The sequence below is a fragment of the Astatotilapia calliptera genome, chromosome 15 (assembly GCF_964374335.1).
Source record: "Astatotilapia calliptera chromosome 15, fAstCal68.1, whole genome shotgun sequence".
Classification (NCBI taxonomy): domain Eukaryota; kingdom Metazoa; phylum Chordata; class Actinopteri; order Cichliformes; family Cichlidae; genus Astatotilapia; species Astatotilapia calliptera.
In genome coordinates this window covers 32,918,502-32,941,222 of record NC_137436.1, presented here as the reverse complement: position 1 = coordinate 32,941,222, position 22,721 = coordinate 32,918,502, and the positions used below count along the sequence as shown (strand labels likewise).

The 22,721-nt window shown below is 41.6% G+C and overlaps 1 protein-coding gene across 6 annotated transcripts in view; it reads right to left on the bottom strand.

Moving 5' to 3' along the window:
* Nucleotides 1–20,943: 20,943 nt before the first annotated feature.
* The window catches only part of map3k7 (mitogen-activated protein kinase kinase kinase 7), a 28,337-nt gene continuing 26,559 nt past the window's right edge, over nt 20,944–22,721 (bottom strand). For all 6 annotated transcript variants that reach the window (XM_026194558.2, XM_026194555.2, XM_026194560.2 and 3 more), the window contains one exon: nt 20,944–22,496. In XM_026194558.2, coding sequence (XP_026050343.1) covers nt 22,316–22,496 — 181 coding nt within the window. In that variant the 3' untranslated portion in view covers nt 20,944–22,315. The remainder of the gene's footprint in view (nt 22,497–22,721) is intronic.

Genomic DNA, 22,721 nt, shown 5'->3' with positions numbered 1-22,721 from the left:
GATGTATTCAAGTTGCTCTTTTGTTGAACTGCAGTCAACTGTCAGTTGGGCCACAACTTATTACAAAAATTCGATCAACTCCTCACATCTGACACAGAGGAGGTCTTAGGAACCAAAAAGCGTCAGGCTGTGGGGCTGTTGCCAGTTTGCCTTGATGGTGGTGAATATGAGTGCTCATATTTCTCTTTAAGGAATATATTCTAATATTGTAATGTGCACACTCAAACCTGGAGACTGTAATTAGTGCAAAAACCACTTCGTTTTTTCTCGCGAACGGAAATGCAAATGAATGGTGCTTTATGAGCTGAGCGAAGTTGTGAAAGGGGAGTAAGCTGAAGAACTCTGCTCAGCTTAAATACCTGGAAGGCACTCGCACCCTTTTTGGACAAGTAAACACTCACTGGAGATGTTTTAATTTCTAACGGGAGAAATGTCCCCTGGGGAGTTTGCATATAATTATGAATTATCATTGTAAAACATACAGCCCCTTCTTTGTGGGGCTGTATGTATCCAATATCCAATTTACTTGGATATTGGATACTGGATATTCCACTGAGTGGCATTCAGAGAATAGCATTGAACCAACAATCTGAAATTGTACTGTTCCTGACATCAAAATAAAAAAGCCAGCAGTTTTTAAGGTGTTCAGATAAAAGGCAGGGAGATATTATACTTTTGTACAGTATGAATAGGGAGGTGGTGATAATAATTCATGACTGTGAGTTCATTTTATACATTTTCTTCTAGTATAACTCATAAACAAGAATTTGTAAATAAGTAAGCCCTGATCATGAACACTGAACATGCAATTAACATGTAGAGAATAATGAAACAGTCAGAGATGAAACATGGACTGTCTTAATTAAAGGATATGTCAAGAAATCATCCTTCTGATGATCAAAGCTGCAATGCCTAGATAAGAAATACATATTTTTGCGGGCTTTCGAACTAAATAAAGAAAAAAATCATAAAATTAACATAAAATGTCAAATAAATAATCAAATAAACAAAAACCCCACATACTAAAAGCCACTCCATCTACCTTGTTAGGTTTGGAGGAAAATCAAGTTTTAGCATGCATTACTCATAATTTAAACGTCAAATGTGGAAGAGGAAAATGAGGGCACCCATAAATAAGGAGCTAAATGACAACTGAAAAGCAAAGAAGTCTGTCAAAGGGTGATTTTGGGAGTCTAAAGACATTGTTTGACAATGCAGCAGCTAATCCCCCAGATTAGTAAAGATATTCATATTCATATGAATCTTTGCAAAAACCTTTAGGACATATGAGGATTTTTAGCTCCTATATGCAAAGCCGTGGGCCTTCAAAGCCGGGCCGGGGGCCTTCAGGAGGTGGGAGCAGCCCTGTGTCTAAAGGGTGTTGGGAGATGAGCGTCACGTCTTTGTGTCTCAGTGTGCATTTTTGACAGTCATCCATATGCTCATTCTCCCAATGCATACAGAGAATTTAATTATAGAGTATTAATTATAGAGTACACACTCACTCACTCACACACACACACACACACACACACACACACACACACACACACACACACACACACACACACACACACACACACACACACACACATTGCCATTCCTGCACCCAATGACCCGATCTGTTCAGGACAGGCAGATGACTGAAATGGGCTGAGTGGGGGAATTGGAGGAAACCGTGGCAGATTAACGCAGGAGTGGTAGTGGAAATGTTTACAATGTACTAGCCTTACCACACAGAGCCTACACAGGAATAATCTAGGAAGTCTAAGTGTTAGACCTAATAAAAACAGCATGCCGTTTTTTCATGACAGAAAAAAGAAGGTCCATGCAGTGATGTGTAGTGAGGGGATGCTAGTGGAACCTTTGGAACCCTCAGGCCTGATCCGTAATCCTAAAACACAAGAATACCGTTCAGGCCTGAAGGTAACACGAGCCTGACGGGTCGGTCTGTGGAAGCCCCTGTTATGAATTGTGGTTAGCTGGGTCTTTGGGTCCCTCTCAGACTTGCAGCTATTGATGTAATCAAAGGCATTTGGCTTCAAGGCATGCTTGCTGGCTGACAACAGCACTGCATTTACGTGATTGTGCCTCTGTCTGGACTTGCCCCACTCCTTATCCAGCAAATTCATGGAAGTTCTTTTTGGCTGGCGGTCGTATTTGGGTGACCGCAAAAGTCTGATGAATCACTTAGAAATGAGTCACCCCAGCTCTCGAAGTAATGACTCTTTGACCGACATGTCTTTCGTTCTGAGCAGAGGCTTTTTTATGTGCTTTTGGATTTGCTTTGAACACTTTTCTTATGAGTCATTGCTTTGAGTGCATGCAGGACTGTACATGTACCTGTTTTGCTCATAGTGTAAATTTACTGAACTGCACTAGATAAAAACCCTCGACTATATAGCTGGTATTGGACGAAACACTTTGTTGAACAAAAATACAGAGATTTTCCAAACTGTCCTGTGTTCTCATTTAACAGTTTGGCCATCATGGGTGTTTTCTGCAAACAGGCCCTTGAAGAACCTGACTACTGATATCATTTATGTGTGATTATATATGCATAACTAGAACACTTCTGTTATACAGCTTGTACCTCCTTCAAATCCAAATCTTTCTGAAACAGCAGATTTTTTTCTGGCCTTGCCACGTTAAATGTGCATATAGACTTAGCACAAGCGTGCGAGTTCTGCAAAAATTATGTTTTAAGGGTAATTTTTCTTTTCTTTTCATTGTAACATGAATTCAAATTCCTTTCCCAAAATGCATCTTAAATGTGTAAATCATAACTGACCTCAGTGGTGTGAATACATTATTTACAGCTGCTTTATTGGTCAGTTAAAGCGTAGCGATAAGGACAGTTTTGCAAACAGCCATCATCAAAGAAATGATGTTTTATGCAGATCAAGTATGTATTACCTGCCTCTAAGACTTTATATATTTAAATGGAATTATTGTTTATATCACTAAACCTCTTTGCAGACTTTATGATGCTGACTTAAATGATGCTGACTTAAATACTCCTGAAGGAAATCTGTTGGCAAATTCTGTAGCACAAGAGATGAAGCATATGCCTAAGTTCAGTAAGGAAGACCTGTAATCACCAATCCGCCTGCTTTACTGGATGTTTAGTCTATTCTTTACATCCATGCTTCTTGACTACCTTCCCTATCATTTTGTCTTTCAGTCTCTTATATCTGCAACCTGCTTCTTCCCCAACTCCACTGAGGCAAAATAAATTAATTGAATTTTGTTTCTTAGAAAATTATGTCCAGTTCTTCCAAATGACCTCTCCTCATTAAAAGGCAGTTATCTGATATATGCCCTACCAACAAGTCATGTTGTTGCAAGTTAGCATCTTAACTTTGAGTTGTAGGTGGTACTGGTGTCAATAGACTTTCTAGACTCTGTTTCAAAAGAGCATGAAAGAAGAGGACATCAGAGGTCAACAAGGCCTTGACTTAAATTTACTTGCCTCTGTCGATACACTATATCTACACTTTAGGGATCATTTTAGACATACGTAGACACTGAACCTTTTAAAAAACACATTTAGATCTTCAATAACACACAAAAGGCACAATATAGCACATAATGCAGCTGACGCACTGAGATACAGTTTGCAGGTCTCTCAGTTTCTCCCAAATTAAAAGGTAAAAATCTGAGCCACCACCAATGACAGGCTGTCAGTGTGTGTTTGTCCACTGTCTATGAGTGTGCATTGCATGCATGCATGCATGTGGGCGGAGAGCTGGAGAGTTCACATGGGTGGGAAGCCAGTTTCTTGCCACATAAACACAACAATTATAGTTTCCCACCATCAAAAATGGGCTTACAAACTAGAAGTACAACAGTCTGTAGCACAGCTTTGTTTGCTGGCTGCTTTTCTAATGGTTTGGCAAAATAAGAACTTATAATATAAATCACAAGAAATAATTCAAACAATAATAATTGCACAAGATCATGTCACAAATTCAAGTTACAAGTTTTCAGAACTTTTTCATGTGAAGTGCGTTGGCAGCCTGCACCCTTGTTCACAGCACGCCTGTTAAATATGTCTTCTACATCCTGCAAAAACCACAGAGTTTTGTATCACAACCAGCAAAAAGTAACAATATATTATCTTAAAATCATATTGCCAATTTCTATTTCTGTCACATATTTGCAGTATTAATCAACATTGCGTGCTAATCAGTATCATTAATCGTGTATTAGCAAGGTGGAAATCACATCCTTCAGGTAAAAATATAGTGGGATTTAAGTTCCGTCGGGCTTTTGATAATGCTCCCTAAATTTGATCTCATATACATTAATTTCTCATCTGCTGCGTCAACAAACACTGTACTGTAGCCACAACATTAAAAACAAAACTCAGTGGAATGGAGTCAACAGTATTCAAAGGAACATATAAATGTCTTCTGGACTTGTCTAGAAATCTAGGAGTAAAGCAATACATACACTCAACAAAAATATAAACGCAACACCTTTGTTACTGCTCCCATTCCCCATGGGATGGACGTAGAGACCTAAAATTCATTCCAGATACACAATATAACCATCCCTCCCAAACAGTGGTCACAAATCAGTCCAAATGTGTGGTAGTGGGCACATCTGCTATATTGAGATAATCCATCCCACCTCACAGGTGTGCCACATCAGGATGCTGATCTGACATCATGAGTAGTGCACAGGTGTACCTCAGACTGCCCACAACAAAAGGCCACCCTGGAATGTGCAGTTTTTTGCGCTATTGGGGGTCTGGGGACCCAGAACCGGTCAGTATCCGGTGTGACCACTATTTGCCTCATGCAGTGCAACACATCGTCGCATGGAGTCTATCAGATTGTCAATTGTGGCCTGTGGAATGTTGGTCCACTCCACTTCAATGGCTGTGCGAGGTTGTTGGATATTCGTGGGAACTGGTACACGCTGTCGTATACGCCGGTCAAGCACATCCCGAACATGCTCAATGGGTGACATGTCCGGTGAGTATGCTGGCCATGCAAGAACTGGGACATTCTCAGCTGCCATCTGCCCTGAACAATGTGAACCATGATTCATCCGTGAAGCACACACCTCTCCAACGTGCCAGACGCCATCGAATGTGAGCATTTGCCCACACAAGTCTGTTATGGCGACGAGCTGGAGTCAGGTCAAGACCCCGATGAGGACGACGGGCATGCAGTTGAGCGTCCCTGAGACGGTTTCTGACAGTTTGTGCAGAAATTGTTTGGTTGTGCAAACCAATTGTTCCAGCAGCTGTCTGGGTGGCTGGTCTCAGACGATCTTGGATGTGAACCTGCTGGATGTGGAGGTCCTGGGCTGGTGTGGTTACACGAGGTCTGCGGTTGTGAGGCCGGTTGGATGTGCTGCCATATTCTCTGAAACGCCTGTGGAGACGGCTTATGGTTGAGAAATGAACATTCAATGCACGGGCGACAGATCTGGTTGACATTCCTGCTGTCAGCATGCCAATTGCACGCTCCCTCATTGCTTGTGGCATCTGTGGCATTTTGCTGTGAGACAAAACTGCACATTCCAGGGTGGCCTTTTGTTGTGGGCAGTCTGAGGTACACCTGTGCACTACTCATGATGTCAGATCTGCATCCTGATGTGGCACACCTGTGAGGTGGGATGGATTATCTCAATATAGCAGATGTGCCCACTACCACACATTTGGACTGATTTGTGACCACTGTTTGGGAGGGATGGTTATATTGTGTATCTGGAATGAATTCTAGGTCTCTACGTCCATCCCATGGGGAATGGGAGCAGTAACAAAGGCGTTTATATTTTTGTTGAGTGTATATTCTAACTGGCCACATTATTAGACACACCCAGGTTGTTGAGTGGTTCTAAATTTAATCTAATCAAAAAACAACTTGGGCGCAAACCAGTGCAGGTATGTAGACATGGACAATTTGAACGCTACTTGGTTGTGCCAGATTGGCTGGTCTGCATGTTTCAGAAACTGCTCATCGGCTGGATTTTCCTACACAACCATCTCTAGGGTTTACAGACAAAGGTATGAAAAAGAGAAAAGCTCAGCGAACCTGAAAGGAGATGGGCTACAGCAATAAAAGACCACCCTGGGAACCATTCTGGGTACTACTAGAACTGGACAATAGAAGACTGGTGCAACCTAGTACTAGCAAGGTATACCTACTAAAGTGGCTAGTGAGTGCAGCTGCCAGGCTTTTATGAACACAAACACCTTAGAATATCCATCAAGATTAAAAGTAAAAACCTTAACAATACTTTGTGTGTTAGTTGTGGAGTAAATAAAAAATCCAGGGGTGAATAAATATGATATGACCTTGTCAGAGTTGTGTGCATGTCTGTGTGTTTTAAATAAAAGTCTTCTGGCATGTTTTTGTTTTTACTATAGGAAATATGCTTGTAAGTCTTGTGGGGAATTTGTCTTCGTATTTCACTAACACCAAATGGCAAAAATAGCCCCCAAAACATACATAGTGTCACTTGAGCTGGATTTTAGTGACCTTGGCTATTCTGCAATAGGCTTAGGCTGCTGGGGGCTTCACATAATGCACTGGGCACTTCTCCTTCTCTTATAAACTCGAGGGTTTATACACCTCTGTGCATTTAGTAATGTGTTATTATTAATCTCTGGCTCTCTTCCACAGTGTGTTTTTTGTCCCATCTTCCTTCCCTCACCCCAACCAGTGAGATGGCTGCCCCTCCCTAAGCCTGGTTCTGCCAAAGGTTACTTCCTGTTAAAAGGGAGTTTTTCCTTCCCACTGTCGCCAAGTGCTTGGTCTTAGGGGGTCGTCTGATTGTTGGAATTTTCTCTGTACAATATAATGAGCCTTGAGGCAACTGTTGTTATAATTTCGAATTTGAATTCAACTTGAATTTAATCTTTCAAATAGACAATCAGACTTTATAATCTGGAGAGTAGTCAGTCGCTGGGGTCCCATGACCTTAAGTTTCATGTTTGTTTTATTTTTGTGTTATAAGCACTGCTTATGATTCTGGATGACGATTTGCTCCTCTGGGTCATAAACAGAGGTGGTTGATATCCTATGTGAGCCTCTACAGGGGACACGGTGGCTAAAGAGATCATTCAGTTGTGTGTATACTCAGCTAAAGCCAGGTTTATGTGGACTAGTTTAGCTGGACCACACACTGTAGTGCAGACTCCAGGTCATGGTAAGTCTCTCAGTTTGGCTGTTTGATAGTGGAAACCAGAAGACAGACTTACCTTGTCTCAATGGAGCAAAACTCCTTCCAAACTTGAGAGGTGAACTGCTCAGAGACAAAGTCAGAAACAAAGAAAAATAGTACGCTGTACAGCTGAAAGACATGGTTAATGAGGAGCTGGGAAGCTTGGGAAGTGCATTTAAATGTACAGCTTTGGAGAAACAATCAACTACAGTCAGATTGGTTGTGTTGCAGACAGTTAATTTCCTGTGACAATACTTAATAGTTGGGTCTCATCTGCACAGCAGTAAAAATGTATGCTATGCCTTTTAATGATGCCTAAAGCCTAAACGAAGAATGCATAATGTAAATAGAACAACATCTTTAATACGGACAGCATGCTCTCATCACTGTAATAAAATACTATAGTCAGTGGTATTGAACGTTGCAATGTGGTGTAGCAGCATAAGCACAGAGATCATTCACAGCATTCACTAAAGCTGTTTGTGTACTGTGATTAGCTTTAAAACCTGACTGAAACTCTTCAAATAAATCATTCCTTCGCACATGATCAATTACCTGTTTTTTTTCTCCACAGGTGATGCTTAGGAGAAAAGAGAGTGGACTTTTTGACCAGACTCTATAATACAATTCCAGAGACTGAGAACTGGTATCTATTTTAAAGAATTCTACTCATTTTTACTGATATAGAGCTGTTGATACCAACAGTTTCCTTAAGGTGCTTTATATTGTAATATGAAGAACCTTCAACCATACAAAGAAAACTCCAACAATCAGACAACCCTCTATGACCAAGCACTTGGTGACAATGAGAAGAAAAAACTCACTTTTAACATGAGGTTTTTTCACGAAAAACCAAGCTCAGGGAGGGTCAGATGGGCAGGAAGGTAAGTAACTACAGGAGGACAAAGTTGATGAACCATATTATGAAGCTATACTTCAGCTGCTGAAGTTAAACTGAGAAAAGAGTGATGATCATTGAGCGTCAGTAGAGCAGGTCATCTACTGATCGGAAGGTTCGTAGTTCAATCACTGGCTCCCCCTAGGCTGCATGCCAAATATCTTTGGGCAAGATGTTAACCTAATCTGACTGGAGTATGAATGTGTGGGAATGTTACTCAGTAAGCACTTAAAATCATAGAAGAAAGTGCTTGTGTCAGTGGGTGAATGTGGTATGATGTATTAAGTGCTTTGAGTACTCGGGGAGAGTAGAAAAGATCTGTATATTAGAATCAGAGAAAGTCAGAAGGGGTTGCACTGGGGTGGGATTATATAGGGATCGGCTCTGACTCCCTTTTTTTGTGATGGTGTTAGATGACAAAAGTATTGGAGATTATGTATCGGAATTTCAGGAGCAGGACCACGCCTCCAACCACACTCCTTCTGGTTGTCCCAGTTCTGCAAGCTGTTCATTCTCGTTTATGTGCCCCACCCTCCCTCCGTCACCCTACTATACTGCTGAGTGACTGTCTTCTGCTCTTCAAATACATTTCATTGCAATGTTGACCCTGTGTTAACTTGCATATGACAAATAAAAATGATAAAACTGAAACTGAACTGGGGAGCAGGTGGAAGAGTCTGGAGAGGTGGAGGTATGTCCTGGAGAGTAGGAAGGAAAGTCACTGGAACCAAGACAGAATATCTGTGTGTGCATGAGAGGGAGACAGGTGGAAATATGAACATACAAACAGCAGAGAGTTTAAATACATGGTGTCAACCATCCAAAGCAACGGACACATACAAGACAAGTAAAGAAGTGAGGGGAGGCAGGGTGGAGTAGCAGGAGATAAGTGCCAGAAGTGATTTGTGACAGAAGGATAGTATAATGCAAAAACACAAACAAACAAACAAACAAACAAACAAAAAACAGGATGCTGACCTGGAGAGAGACAACTTAGGTTGAGTGGTTTGAAGACAAAGCTAGAGGGACAAGGTTAAGATTGACATGTGACATGTAACACTGTGACATGTCACTGTATCTTTTCTGCACATATCAGTGACATGTGGATAGTGGATATCAATGAGAAAACATGCTGAAGATGGAGCTGCCGAGAGGAAAACGGGAAGACCTCAGAGGAGGTCATGGATGCAGTGAAGAAAGACATAGACGGTTGGTGTGAAAGAAGAGGCAGATAATCTACTGTGAAACCTAAAGGAAGGAGCTACAAGATGATGATGATAATGATAATTATTATTGCTCTTATTATGAACAGTGTCTTTATTGAGGATAGATTAAAAATGAGGGGACACTTCTTAGGGGTGTCCATCGTAGTGCCAGTTCATTAATTGAAAGCAATGCATATACTTTTAACAGTATAGTATCCACAATGAATAAAAAGCTTAGCATCTGGCAGTTTATTTTAGGAGCCCGGTTAGTAGATGCAGACACGACTGACTCTCTTTCTCAGTGCAGTAAATAGAAGCTTAGAGTCTGCCAATTCTGGAGGCTGTTTACACGGGAAGCGGACCTGGATCTAAATAAGCCGCTTGTCCTGAAGTCTAAACAGGTGAAATCCTTTAAGACGGCCCAGTCACTGGGTGACAGTCCCTTGTCTGTCAGCACTCTTACTCAGGCTGCAGAAGAGCAGAGTAAACAAACAAGAGGGAATGGTTTGTGAGAGATGAGTCATCAGTTCTGGGCTGCCTGCACCTTCTCTGTGCGTTCTGTGTGCCTCAGTCTGCTCAACATCCGCTCCCCTGAAGGCCCTCGTCACCACAGGCATACTCCAGCAATTACCTTCTCGCCCACACACTGTCAGTCACATGGACTGTAATAACAGGCTGTTGCCAGCACTCTGCAGCTCAGCCCAACACGCCCCCCCCCGAACACACACAAACACGCACATATGTGTGCACCACTGAGAGCGCTCACACTGTACGCATCCTAAAAGTAGTCATTCTACATTTGAAATCAGTCTTACTGAAAATCTGACTACATGTTGGAAATATGAACCAATACACAGTTTTAAATTAACTCACTACCTAATTTTAACCTCGCTATATATTTTAAAAACTACAGTAATCAACCTTTTTAGACAACCAGTGGATACATGATATGTTGCTTAAAACAATGAATTCACGGAGCGGTCCAGCAGTTTTATTTGATCTTTTTTTTTTCATTATTTTAAAATGTCAGATGACTTTCTCAAGAATTGGTGGAAACAAACAGCTAAAAGTAGAGTGAATTTTGTTGCACTACTATACCAACTTTACACCCAGACAGAAATAAAACATCTACCTTACTACAGCTTTAAATGTTTCTGTGCATTTTTTTCTGGAAAATAAATTGTAGTAAGTAACACTACCATTTCTAATGAACTGATCCCTACTATCAGAAATGCAAACATTCCCAGAAGACTGAAATTTACATTTTTGGACTACAGCTTCATGGGACAGTGTAATAGTCCTGGACAAGTTCTTTGGTATTATGTTGATATCTCAGTGAGATATCAACATATATTGTATCTTAGCATGCATCACTGACATGCTTTAGTAAGAACTTGTATAAAACTTGTATAAAACAGCATGTCTTTTATCCTGTCTTCCTTCTCTCACCCCAACTGGTCGTGGCAGATGGCCGCCCCTCCCTGAGCCTGGTTCTGCTGGAGGTTTCTTCCTGTTAAAAGGGAGCTTTTCCTTCCCGCTGTTGCCAAAGTGCTTGCTAATAGGGGTCATATATCAGGCAATAAGAGACAGAACATCATCCACTCTGGTCCTGAATACAGTACTCTTTTCACACTATTCACTAACGACTGCACAGCTATCTGCTCATCAAAAACCGTTCTGAAGTTTCCAGACAACACCACTATAGTCAGTCTTATAAAAAACAATGATGAAATCCTCCACAGGGAGGAGATCCAGCACCTGCCCCAGTGGTGTTTACTGAACAATCTGCTGCTTAACACCAGCAAGGCCAGTAGACTACAGAAGGTTCAGGAGGACAGAGCAGCCACCTCACCTCATCCAAGGGGAGGTGGTGGAGTGTGTGGATAACATCAAATTCCAGATCTGACTTGGCCACTGAACACCTCCTTTCTGGTGAGGAAGCTTCCACAAAGACTCTTCTTCTTCAGGAAACTGAAGAGGGCTGGACTCTCCCCCCAGTTGCTCAGAACTTTTACAGAGCTGCAATCGAGAACATCCTCTGCCACAGTACGACTGTGGTACAGCAGCTGCATCTTTTTTTTTTTTGTATTTTCTTTATCACAGAGGGCACCACTGTAATTTTTGTTATGTTCTAGCAACATCCATCCATCCATCCATTCGCATCCCCTTATCCTTTTCAGGGTTGCTGGAGCCTATCCCAGCTGTCATAGGGCGAGAGGTGGGGTACACCCTGGACAGGTCGTCAGTCTGTCGCAGGACCAACACACAGGGACAGACAACCATTTGCACTCACATTCACTCCCACATTCACACCTGTGGGCAATTTAGATTTTTCAATTGACCTATCCCCACAAAGCAACTATTGACAATAAATAAATAAATCTGAAATCTAAATATGCAACATGAAATCTGTACTGGGGGTTAATTGTCTTTGCTTGCCTTTCTGTACATATATTTACATATCAACATGTCACATTGCATACATGTGCATATCATGCGTCACAGCAAACCAACTGGTGAATAAAGCCCTCTTCACATTTGACTGCTTGTTTCTATTTTTCCTAGACCTCTGCTTTTGGAAAACTGTGAGGTTTTGTGTTTACATGGCAAAAGTTCACTTTGAACTCCATGGCCTGTCTCCTACATTTAGTTTCACCTGCCACCAAACAGATGCTCTGTACTGAAATGTTATAGTCACAATGTCAGTGGAGAAGGAAGGTAAAATGTGAGCATATTACTGCATCCCAGCTTTATGTTGAGCAAGCTTAAATTATGAATAAGCTTGTGCACTGTGTCAATCAAATGTGTGCAACGGGCAAAAAGATGTTGTAGTGATCATGTATTCAGGAATATTTGCTGTTGTTCTTTCATTTTCCTTTATAGCCCTACTCTTGTCTGTTCCTGCTTCGTGAACCAGAGGGCATGAGGGAACAAGATGCTCTTCTTACAGTAACACACAAATCCCTCACCACTAACTCGTGCATCTCTTTCCAGCATGACGCAGCAGTAGCCTGTCAGCTGTATTATTACAGCATCATTGGGATCCTACTGAGTCTCAGCAGAGGTGATCTGAAACAAAGCAGGGCCATCATGTGAAGGCTTTCACCATATTGAATTTTATCTAGACTTATTGTGGCCAAAACAAATTAATATTAAAGGTTGTATGTGTATATATATATATATATATAAAAAACACCCAGCACGCCCCTGCGGGCGGTTTATCCATCAAGCTCGGGTCCTCTACCAGAGGCCTGGGAGCTTGAGGGTCCTGCGCAGTATCTTAGCTGTTCCCAGGACTGCGCTCTTCTGGACAGAGATCTCCGATGTTATTCCCGGGATCTGCTGGAGCCACTCGCCTAGCTTGGGAGTCACCACACCTAGTGCTCCGATTACCACGGGGACCACCGTTACCTTCACCCTCCACATCCTCTCGAGCTCTTCTCTGAGCCCTTGGTATTTCTCCAGCTTCTCTCATTCCTTCTTCCTGATATTGCTGTCATCCGGAACCGCTACATCGATCACTACGGCCGTCTTCTTCTGTTTGTCTACCACCACTATGTCTGCTTGGTTAGCCACCACCATTTTGTCCGTCTGTATCTGGAAGTCCCACAGGATCTTAGCTCGGTCATTCTCCACCACCCTTGGGGGCATCTCCCATTTTGACCTCGGGACTTCCAGATTATACTCGGCACAGATGTTCCTGTACACTATGCCGGCCACTTGGTTATGGCGTTCCATGTATGCCTTGCCTGCTAGCATCTTGCACCCTGCTGTTATGTGCTGGATTGTCTCTGGGGCATCTTTACACAGCCTGCACCTGGGGTCTTGCCTGGTGTGATAGACCCCAGCCTCTATGGATCTTGTACTCAGAGCTTGTTCTTGTGCTGCCATGATTAGTGCCTCTGTGCTGTCTTTCAGTCCAGCTTTGTCCAGCCACTGGTAGGATTTCTGGATATCAGCCACCTCCTCTATCTGCCGGTGGTACATACTGTGCAGGGGCCTGTCCTTCCATGATGGTTCCTCGTCTCCCTCCTCTTTCTTGGGTTTCTGCTGCCTGAGGTATTCACTGAGCACTCGGTCAGTTGGGGCCATCTTCCCAATGTATTCTTGGATGTTCGTTGTCTCATCCTGGACTGTGGTGCTGACACTCACCAGTCCCCGGCCCCCTTCCTTGCGCTTAGCGTACAGCCTCAGGGTGCTGGACTTGGGGTGAAGCCGTCCATGCATGGTAAGGAGCTTTCTTACCATGCATATATATAAAGCTCCTTACCATATAAATGTATGTATGTATGTATGTATATATATATATATATATACACACACACACACACACACACACACACACACACACACACACACACACACACACACACACACACACACACACACACACACACACAGACATACACGATATGTGTGTGTTCCTTATGCTCGGGTCCACTTCCAAAGGCAGTTTGAGGGTTCTGCACAGTATCTTCGGGCGTTTTCCCACCTATACGTAGTTTACCCTTGTCCGAATTGGTTGACGAGTTTGTGAGCTTGCAGCTTTCCCCCTTGGTTTGGTTTGTTTTCACATAGAGAAAAAGCCAGGTGAGCTCCCAGCGAACCAAAATGTGTCACTACAAACCATGTGAGAATGTTCAGTCACCTCTAAGGCCAGATGTGTCTTTGTGGGGAGCAAGAAAAGAGGATACAAGAAGAAAGCGCTCTGTTCTGGGCAGAGACCTCTGGTGCCGTGGCTTGAATCTATTGAATCTATACACTATTCCAGTTTCAAGGTTACAGCTCCTAATTCTCCTATTATCATTGGGACTATTTTGAACTTTATCTTTTGCTTTTTCTTTTTCTTTATCTTATCTTTATTTGCTCCAGCTCTTCCTTCTGGTACTTCTCTATTTTCTCATCTTTAAAATCATGATTACCACATCTACCACAACTGCACCACTATGTCTGGCTTGTTTGGGACTTGAAGTCCCACAGGACCTTTGCCCTCTTGTTCCCCACCCCCTTTGGTGGAGTCTCTTTGGGGACTTCTAGTCCATATGGAGCACAGATGTTCCTGTACACTATCCCGGCCACCTGGATTTTCTTCTAAGTGTACGCTCTCTTAGCTTGCATTTCACACACAGCTACTATGTGCTGTACAGTCTCTATACAAAAACAAAACTGAGGTAATAGTCTTTGGTGCCAAAGAAAAACGATTACAGGTCACCAGAGAACTTCAATCTATACATCTAAAAACCACAAACCAGGTGAGAAATTTGGGTGTAGTGATGGATGCAGACCTAAACTTAGAAAAACACATTAAGACAATAACAAAGTCAGCTTACTATCACCTCAAGAATATATCAAGGATAAAAGATCTGATGTCTCAACAGGACCTGGAAAAACTAGTCCATGCATTCATCTTTAGTAGGCTTGATTACTGTAACAGCATCTTTACAGGTCTACCTAAAAATTCAGTCAGACAACTACAGCTCATTCAGAACTCTGCTGCTCGAGTCCTCACTAAGACCAAAAAAGTGGACCACATCAGTCCAGCTCTGAGGTCTTTACACTGGCTGCCTGTCCGTCAGAGGATAGACTTTAAAGTTCTGATGCTGGCCTATAAAGCTCTGAATGGTTTAGGACCAAAATACATCAGTGACCTCCTGACCCAGTATGAACCATCCAGATCCCTCAGGTCATCTGGATCCAGTCTTTTATCAGTTCCCAGAGTCAGAACCAGACACGGAGAAGCTGCATTCAGCTTTTATGCTCCTTATATCTGGAACAAACTCCCAGAAAGCCTCAGATCAGCTGAAACACTCAGTTTATTTAAATCCAGGTTGAAGACTCACCTGTTCTCAGCTGCATTTGAATAAAGCACCAAATCCACACTTTTAAGCTTAAATTTCAAAACTAACATTTTAACTACTGATTTTATCTACTGTTCTGATTTTATCTGTTTTGATTTTATATACTGTTGTTTGTTTGTTTGTTTGTTTGTTAATTAGTTAGTTAGTTTATTTGCTTGTTTTAATCAATTTTAAATCATGCTTTTTATTTGTTCTTGTTTCTAATGTCTCTGTAAAGCACTTTGAATCGCCTTGTTGTTGAATTGTGCTATACAAATAAACTTGCCTTGCCTTGCCTAGGGCACCAATCTGCAACTTGGGTCCTGTTGCCTGTGGTAGACTGCTGCCTCTCTGGATCTGATGCTTAGGGCCTCCACCTGTGCCATGTGTGGGGCAATTTTCAGGCCTTGCTCAGATCTGCCTGCCAGGTCTTAGCCCTGGTATACTGCTCTATTGACCAGGAACTGGTGTTTTGGCTCTCTGGTGTTATTTCCAATTCCTTTCTGAGCTGTGCTCATGTATTCACTCATGTGCCTACTCAGTTTGGTTGCTATGATGTCTGATAGGAGCTTCTATGCCATGGAAAGAAAGGCAATAGGCTGATGTTATGAGATCCTTCATTACCAGGATTGTTCTGCTCTGTGTTAGTTGGAGGAGTACCTTCTGTTAGCAGACCCCTTATTTGTGCTGCCAGGTGATCCCAGATTAGAATAGCTTCTTCAGCCAGTAGGCACGGATCATGTCACGTCCTGGTGCTGCACAGCTCTTCATTCTGGAGACTTGTTGTTGGATGTCTGTCTTGGTGGTGTATATAGCTCTGGGAGGTTGCTATGGTCTGATTGTGGCTTTACCAGCCACTTGGCACTGGTGTTATTTAAAGCTTCTTGTTTCCTGATATTCTTCCAGTTTCAGCTCTGGGTAAGTCTACCCTATTCCCCCGGTACATGCTGGATGGATCTTTGGAGAACAGGCTATTTATTGTCTTGGCCTCTGTTTCTCTGGTATATGTTTTCAATGTAGTGGCCAGAGCCTTTGTTACAGTTATTAGAGCCTGAATTAGTTCTTTCTAAGATGAGCTCTATAGGCTGCTCATATTCATGCGTTTTTTTTTTGTTTTTTGTTTTTTTAGAATTTGGAGCCGAAATGTAAACCAGCAGCCTGGGAGGAGCAGTCTTACTCTCAGTGGCCAGATGCGTCTTATGTCAGATGCATTTAGGCTTCAGTTATTACATTATATATGTAGTATGACCATGTCTAAGCTGACAGGCAGGAGGAAGAAAAAAAGAATGAAGGGGGTAAAAAATATGAGAAAATATAATAAAGGGATAGAGCACAAATAGAAAAGCACAATGTATCACAAACTGCTGCAGCTGTAAGAAGTGAGCAAGTGTCTCTGTATGTGCCTTTGCCATAAATTGTACTTGATAAAAAGGGTGGGAAAGCACAATAATGTCCCCAGGAGCCAGAGGCAGACACAGATAGATCCAGGAGATCCGGGCCAACTGCAGCCCCCCCTGAGGCCTCACATCCTGATGACAACCGCACGTCCATCCCACCATGAGGAGGAGGAAACCCCCAGACGGGAGCCATGTAGGTGTTCTCTTCAATGTGAAGTCCATTAGCTTTTCTCTGATTTATTCACCTTCAGAAGTGAATCAGAGTATTTTTGTAGTTGGAATGAGTTGTACTGAAGGTCTAGGGGCATACAAGTTGAACAGGAAGACAGCCATAAGGAGCTCCTGACATGTTCATCTCCAAATCAGACAGAGCACTGCCCAGTCTCACATATTGTGGCCTGTTAGGCAGAAATTAGTCAGTTTGATGGTAGCGTTTACTGACACACACATATATATATATGTATATATATTCCTTCCGATTAGTAGATGAGCTACTCAACCTCATTTTTCAGAAGTGATGAAAAACAGCAAGAAACACAACAGTTGCTGCAACAGACTGCCAGTTACCACAGAGCTCCTTTTTTATGTATTTATTACTAGGATTATCATGCTGCTGCAGTCTTTTTCCCCTCCTAGCAACACCAGAAAAAGTAACAGTTTAGCAGGTGATAGCAAAAGGGAACCTAAATAAAGAAACACCAGTTGCGTTCAGCACTTGCCTTTGACTACACTGGTGTTTTCACTGACACAATAACCTCTTTTAGAAAGTTAACTCATTTTGGGACTTTTCAATGAACACTTCAGATCATTTACGCATTTAACTTTCAGCACTGGCTTCATATGAGACTTCAACTACTTCCAGCCCTTACTTGAATTCAGTACTTGTGTGTTTACTAACACTAACTTCAGCTCATATCAGTACTTTCTCCTGTGTTAATGAAACTTTCTTTCAGTATTTTCTTCTATTGATTCTTAAATACCAATTTAATTAAAATCATTTGATTAGTTGTTTAGGTTATCACCCATCTCTTTGCTGTGATTTTGAAATGTATTCCATGGTCTGTACCTTAACATCAGTGTTGGCTGAGCTTGCACAAGACACATAATAGATGCTTTTAAGTCTGCTTTGCTTGCTGGGTTGTTAGCAGCGTCTTGTCATTAAGGAACCATAGTTTGTATATTCCAGCATGCTGCACAGACTTTGACCTTTTTCTGCCACTATAAAATCCCATAGACGTTTCTCAGATGCTCTTCCATGAAAATTAATTAAACAGAAACAAACCACTGATATGCTAATAATCACAGAAAATTTGTCAGAGCTTTTCCTTGCAATTCTGCATCAGAAACTAGAGCAGCTACTGTTCTTTCCCTCCCTCACTCTTATTAGTGCCCCTCTAAATAAACCTGCAGTGAAATTATGAATGGGAAATAATTGTGTTGAGTGCTATTCCAAATAGCAAAGTGATTCATGATCTCAATTACCATGCTTAAGCTGTTAATGTCGCTGAATTGCAGTATGTAATTACATAAGACATGAAGTAAACAAAGAAAAAAAATTGGTGTAAGAACATGTGGCTTTTTCCTCCTCTAACATTGCTTTAATGATTGCAAGGAGACATCACTCAGTTCTTAAATGACTGCCTGCAGCTGATTTGAAGACCAAGCAGGGATTCATGCAAATTAATGAAATTTTAAGTGGCACATGATGCAATTTATGGATCTAACAAGATCAGATCAAGCAAGATATCATGACCCAAATTCTGTCCATTATTAAAAACTGCAACATCCCTCTCTCTGCCACTGCTAGCCTATTTATGTCATCCAGTTTCCATGGCTACCATGCCATAGATAAAACATAAAGCACACACAGTTTTCCAATGCAACCTCAACTTTCCCTTCCAGTGAGGAGAGGGATGACATTACTCCGCTGCATTCAGTACTGCGCTTCAACAAAGACAATTCAGGATTGCGTATTACATCATCATATATATGAATAAGAGAACATAATTTGCATTCTGATTTGGTTTAGGTTTGAGAAGGCAGAACAAAAACATACACTACACTTGAATTGCAACAATAAAACTAAAATATTATACAAGTATTACTGAACCTCAACCTGCGTGCAAGCATTTAACAAATCAAAATGTGACCTAGAGCACTTTTGCAGATATCTTACATTAACATGTTTTCTCTATAGTTGTGTTTGTACAACTATGGAATCTTCTGTGCAAAAACTTGGGAATTGTGCTAGCATATTGGAAAATGTGAGAGCTTAAACAAGCCTATTCTGAAAGAACACATTTTATAATTGTGTGGTCACAGTTAAACAGATGTAGAAACTACTGAGCTAAGGTTGGGTGTCAAACCTTACAAAGGACCTAGAACAGCTTTTTGGTAACAAAATGTTGATGTCAGCTGAAGCAAAGTCCTTTCAAGTGCAATGAAATTAAATGTACCGGCACTAGAATCAAAATCAATCACGTGCCAGGTGCCCTATTACTTTAATATTGTTTTTTTTAGTTTGATGACATATATTGCTATGTTTTTGCACTTAACTTTACCAAAATTGGTTTGTGACCAGAGTTCAGGTTTGGTATCAGTTGTGTTACTAAAGAATATACAAACTATTTTCCAGCTACATGCTGTTTTATTTTTTAAATTTAAGTCCTAACCAGTTGCAGACATGAAGGTTTCCTTGTGAAAATAAAACATCATAATTACAAAATACAATTCAGCCAACGACACACAAGCCCTGTGGACAGAAGCCTTCCTTCCTTGTTTGCACACACAAATAAACCATCAAACTGGATTTCCTACAGCTGGCCAAACCTTACATGGCCTTCTGAGACAAAAGAGAGCTGGACAAAGCTGGCAACAACCTTCTGTCTTCCTTGTGTTTACCAGTTCAGTGAGGAGTAGCTTACACACACACACACACACACACACACACACACACACACACACACACACACACACACACACACACACACACACAGAATACCTGGCAAGAGAAGGAAGATGACATCACTTCTCTACAATAAAGTGAGTCATTGTTCCCTATTTAGCTTTCAACTTCAAACACAAGCAGCACCCTCACAAATGCCCCTCCACCAAAAAAACCCCTTTGTCAGAATTTGGAGCTGAAATCTAGACCAGCAGCCAGGGGGGTGGTTGGAGGGGTGGGTGGGGGGGGGGGGGGGGGGGGTGCTCCTTACTGTCAATGGCCAGATGCGTCTTATGTGAGACAGATTTGGTGGCCAAATTTGCTCCACTCAAAAGAGCGCACATTGCACAAAATTGATATAGTGTAGCGTGTGAAAATAGGCATTCACACTCATTGTGGCAATCAGTAGGCAGAGCATGTATGGTTCTTTATCTGAGGAAGAATAGATCCACAGCTATGTGGCTCCATTACAAAGACTGTGTGTTTAGTACCACCTGCTGTCTGCCTGGAGGCACTGCAGCAGAGATTCAGATTTGGGCTCAAAATTCTGCTGTTTAAAATGTCTGTAATGTCTTGTTTTTCCTCATGTTATGAACTACAATGACAGAATATTTGAATTGTTTTACTGGATACATGAATAAATGATAGATCTATTAGTTTGAGTGTGCAGAAATATTCCCCACTCTGCACCAACAAGACATATTATTCCCTAAGTAAACATAAATTTTCTTTGATAAAAGCTTTAGAGTTTGTTGATTATTCTATTAACTGGAGTGTCTGTCTTAACATGCAGACACTTTCTCCCTACTGACTAAAGAAATACATCTAAAATTGTAAGTGAAGATAAAAACAAACAAACGAAAAAAGGCAGTCTGAGCTCCTTGTGTTTTAATGATGAGACAATGACACTGTCTGCTGGCTGACAGGTTGCCTCAAGAGCACTTATGGGACTTTATTTACGCAGCATTCCTCCAATTTTAGTGATTCAGTGGCTGCAGCATCGTTGTAGCTTTTGGTTTGCATTATAGCCTCTTTGGATTATTATGTTTAGATATCATATATTATTTATCATATATTATAGTTTTAGACAGCAGCCAACTGACCTGTCTGTGTTTAAGATTGACTATTTGCTGCCAGTACTGCCTTTTATGTCACCCTGAGTCGACTTATTGGGTTGAAATCTCTCTTACTGTAGCAGGACTGTTGTTACTAAAGTAAGAGAAGCCAGGAACGAAAAAGGAATCTTGGGTATGTTGGACATGATTGTACAGGTTGGTTGTGTTTTTTGAATCTGTATGTGGGTTTGTTACATTTTTAAATTTGTTAGATTTGTCATAAAAAAAATAATAATCTGAATAAAATGTCCACCTTGAAAGATGACCCCCCCATGTTAAAATGTCTAACTGTATAGCCTTAAAAAGTATATTCTATTGGTTTTAGTCTCTGTAGTTTCATCCTCCATAATAACACACACATCACATCGTTTCACCATTTTGTTTATTTCATAATGCCTTCCTTGATGTCATATGCTGCACCCCCTTCCCAATAACTTATGAAACATTTCGAAAAAGAGGTGTGTGTGTGTGTGTTATAATTCAATCTCAACAGGAGGACTTAAAAAGAAAGATGTTGTTAAGTCTTGGATGTTTAAAACCAGAACCAGTATAATGAGAAATACAATTTGAATATAACCTGATTAAATAGCAACTGTGCAAAAATACTTACGAGATGTGAGACACCAAGAAAAAAAACGTACATTTCATAGTCCTGGGAATAAAGCTGCTGGCAGACATTTACATTATCAGTTCAATGATACACATCTATCCCTCTTCTTTCCGTTATTATTTCATTCATGTTCAGTAGATCAAAAATATCTTTAAAAAAAAAAAAAAATTTTTTATCCCCACTAAATATCACATAACACAAGCACTTAAAATGCAGGCAACTTCTAAGGCAGCATGTGAACTAAAAACAACTTCTACTGTATAGGGAGGTGACCCTCCTCTATTTTGTCCGTTAGGCCATTCACAGACCAGATAAAATATGTCCTATTGCAAACAAATGACACAAAGTGAACTACTGAATAGAAAAGACAAAACGCAAAACAACACTGAGGTCAAATAAGAAGGGATACCACAGCTCCTTGTATTTACTCTGGAAGCTAGCCCACTTTTTAATGTGTATTTTAATGTGAAGCTCTTCCTTCTGCTGACACATCTGACTGGAGGTCTATGGAGAGGCTCATGCTCACAATTAAAAAGGTAGAGATAATGGGTGAATTTAAAAAGGGGCTATGATTTGGATAACAGGGATTCCTAGCACGCACTGCAGAAAGATTTTTTTGCACATTCTGCTTCAAAGCCTTTGTTTTGAGTTTCACATTCTGAGGAGGATGGTGTGGCCATTAACCACTGAGGAGCGCAAACAGACACTGACTGGTTAGCCCACAGGCCCTGAGAGCAAACACAGAGAAAACACAACCTGCGTCTCATCAGCAAGTTGTCTCGGTCATAGACGTCAGCCACCTCGCTCCGTCCTGAAGCGCAGTGGCGGCAGCGGCAGTGTCTGGGCTCATCTGAATGGAGGACCAGTGATTGTTTGGTCTGCGCTCACAGAAGACACTGTGAGGATGTGCAAATGTATGTACAGGAGACAAAGGTCTTCCTGTTGGGTCTACAATGCAACATGCAGCAGACAGTAGAATAGAGGTCTCTTTCCAAAGCTGGACTGGGAGCAGTGTATGTGCAGAGCAGATGACGGGTAGTGTTGGTGTGCAATGTTGAGGAGCGCAGGAGGGTGGAGGTGACGAGGAGGGGGGGGGGGGGGGGGGGAGTGGCAGAGTTTGTGTCTCATCATGACGTGCCCTGTCTCTTCTGTTGCTGAACCCGGATCAGCTCCAGCTGTTTTTTACACTTCTGGTAGTATGTGGACAGACTCTTATTCTCCTCCAGCAGCTTTTTGTGCTCCTGCACCAGACGGGACGTGTTCTGCTGGTCCTTTTCGTCTTGGTCCAGTTCAGCAATGAGCTCCTTCCTGTGCAGATAGTCAGGGGGGGCTGCGTTTTTAGGCATGTCATTTTCAACATTATGTTACGAGATTATGCATGCAGCTTTGGTAGCTTTTATGCAATTAAAATTTTAAACATTCACACATTACAGCTGTGAGATTTGGCAGTTAAGACACAATGAATAAGCATCTTCCACTGGGGTTTATGTGAGGTCTTTGAATGAAAGTGAATTTAAGAAAAATAATTAAGCA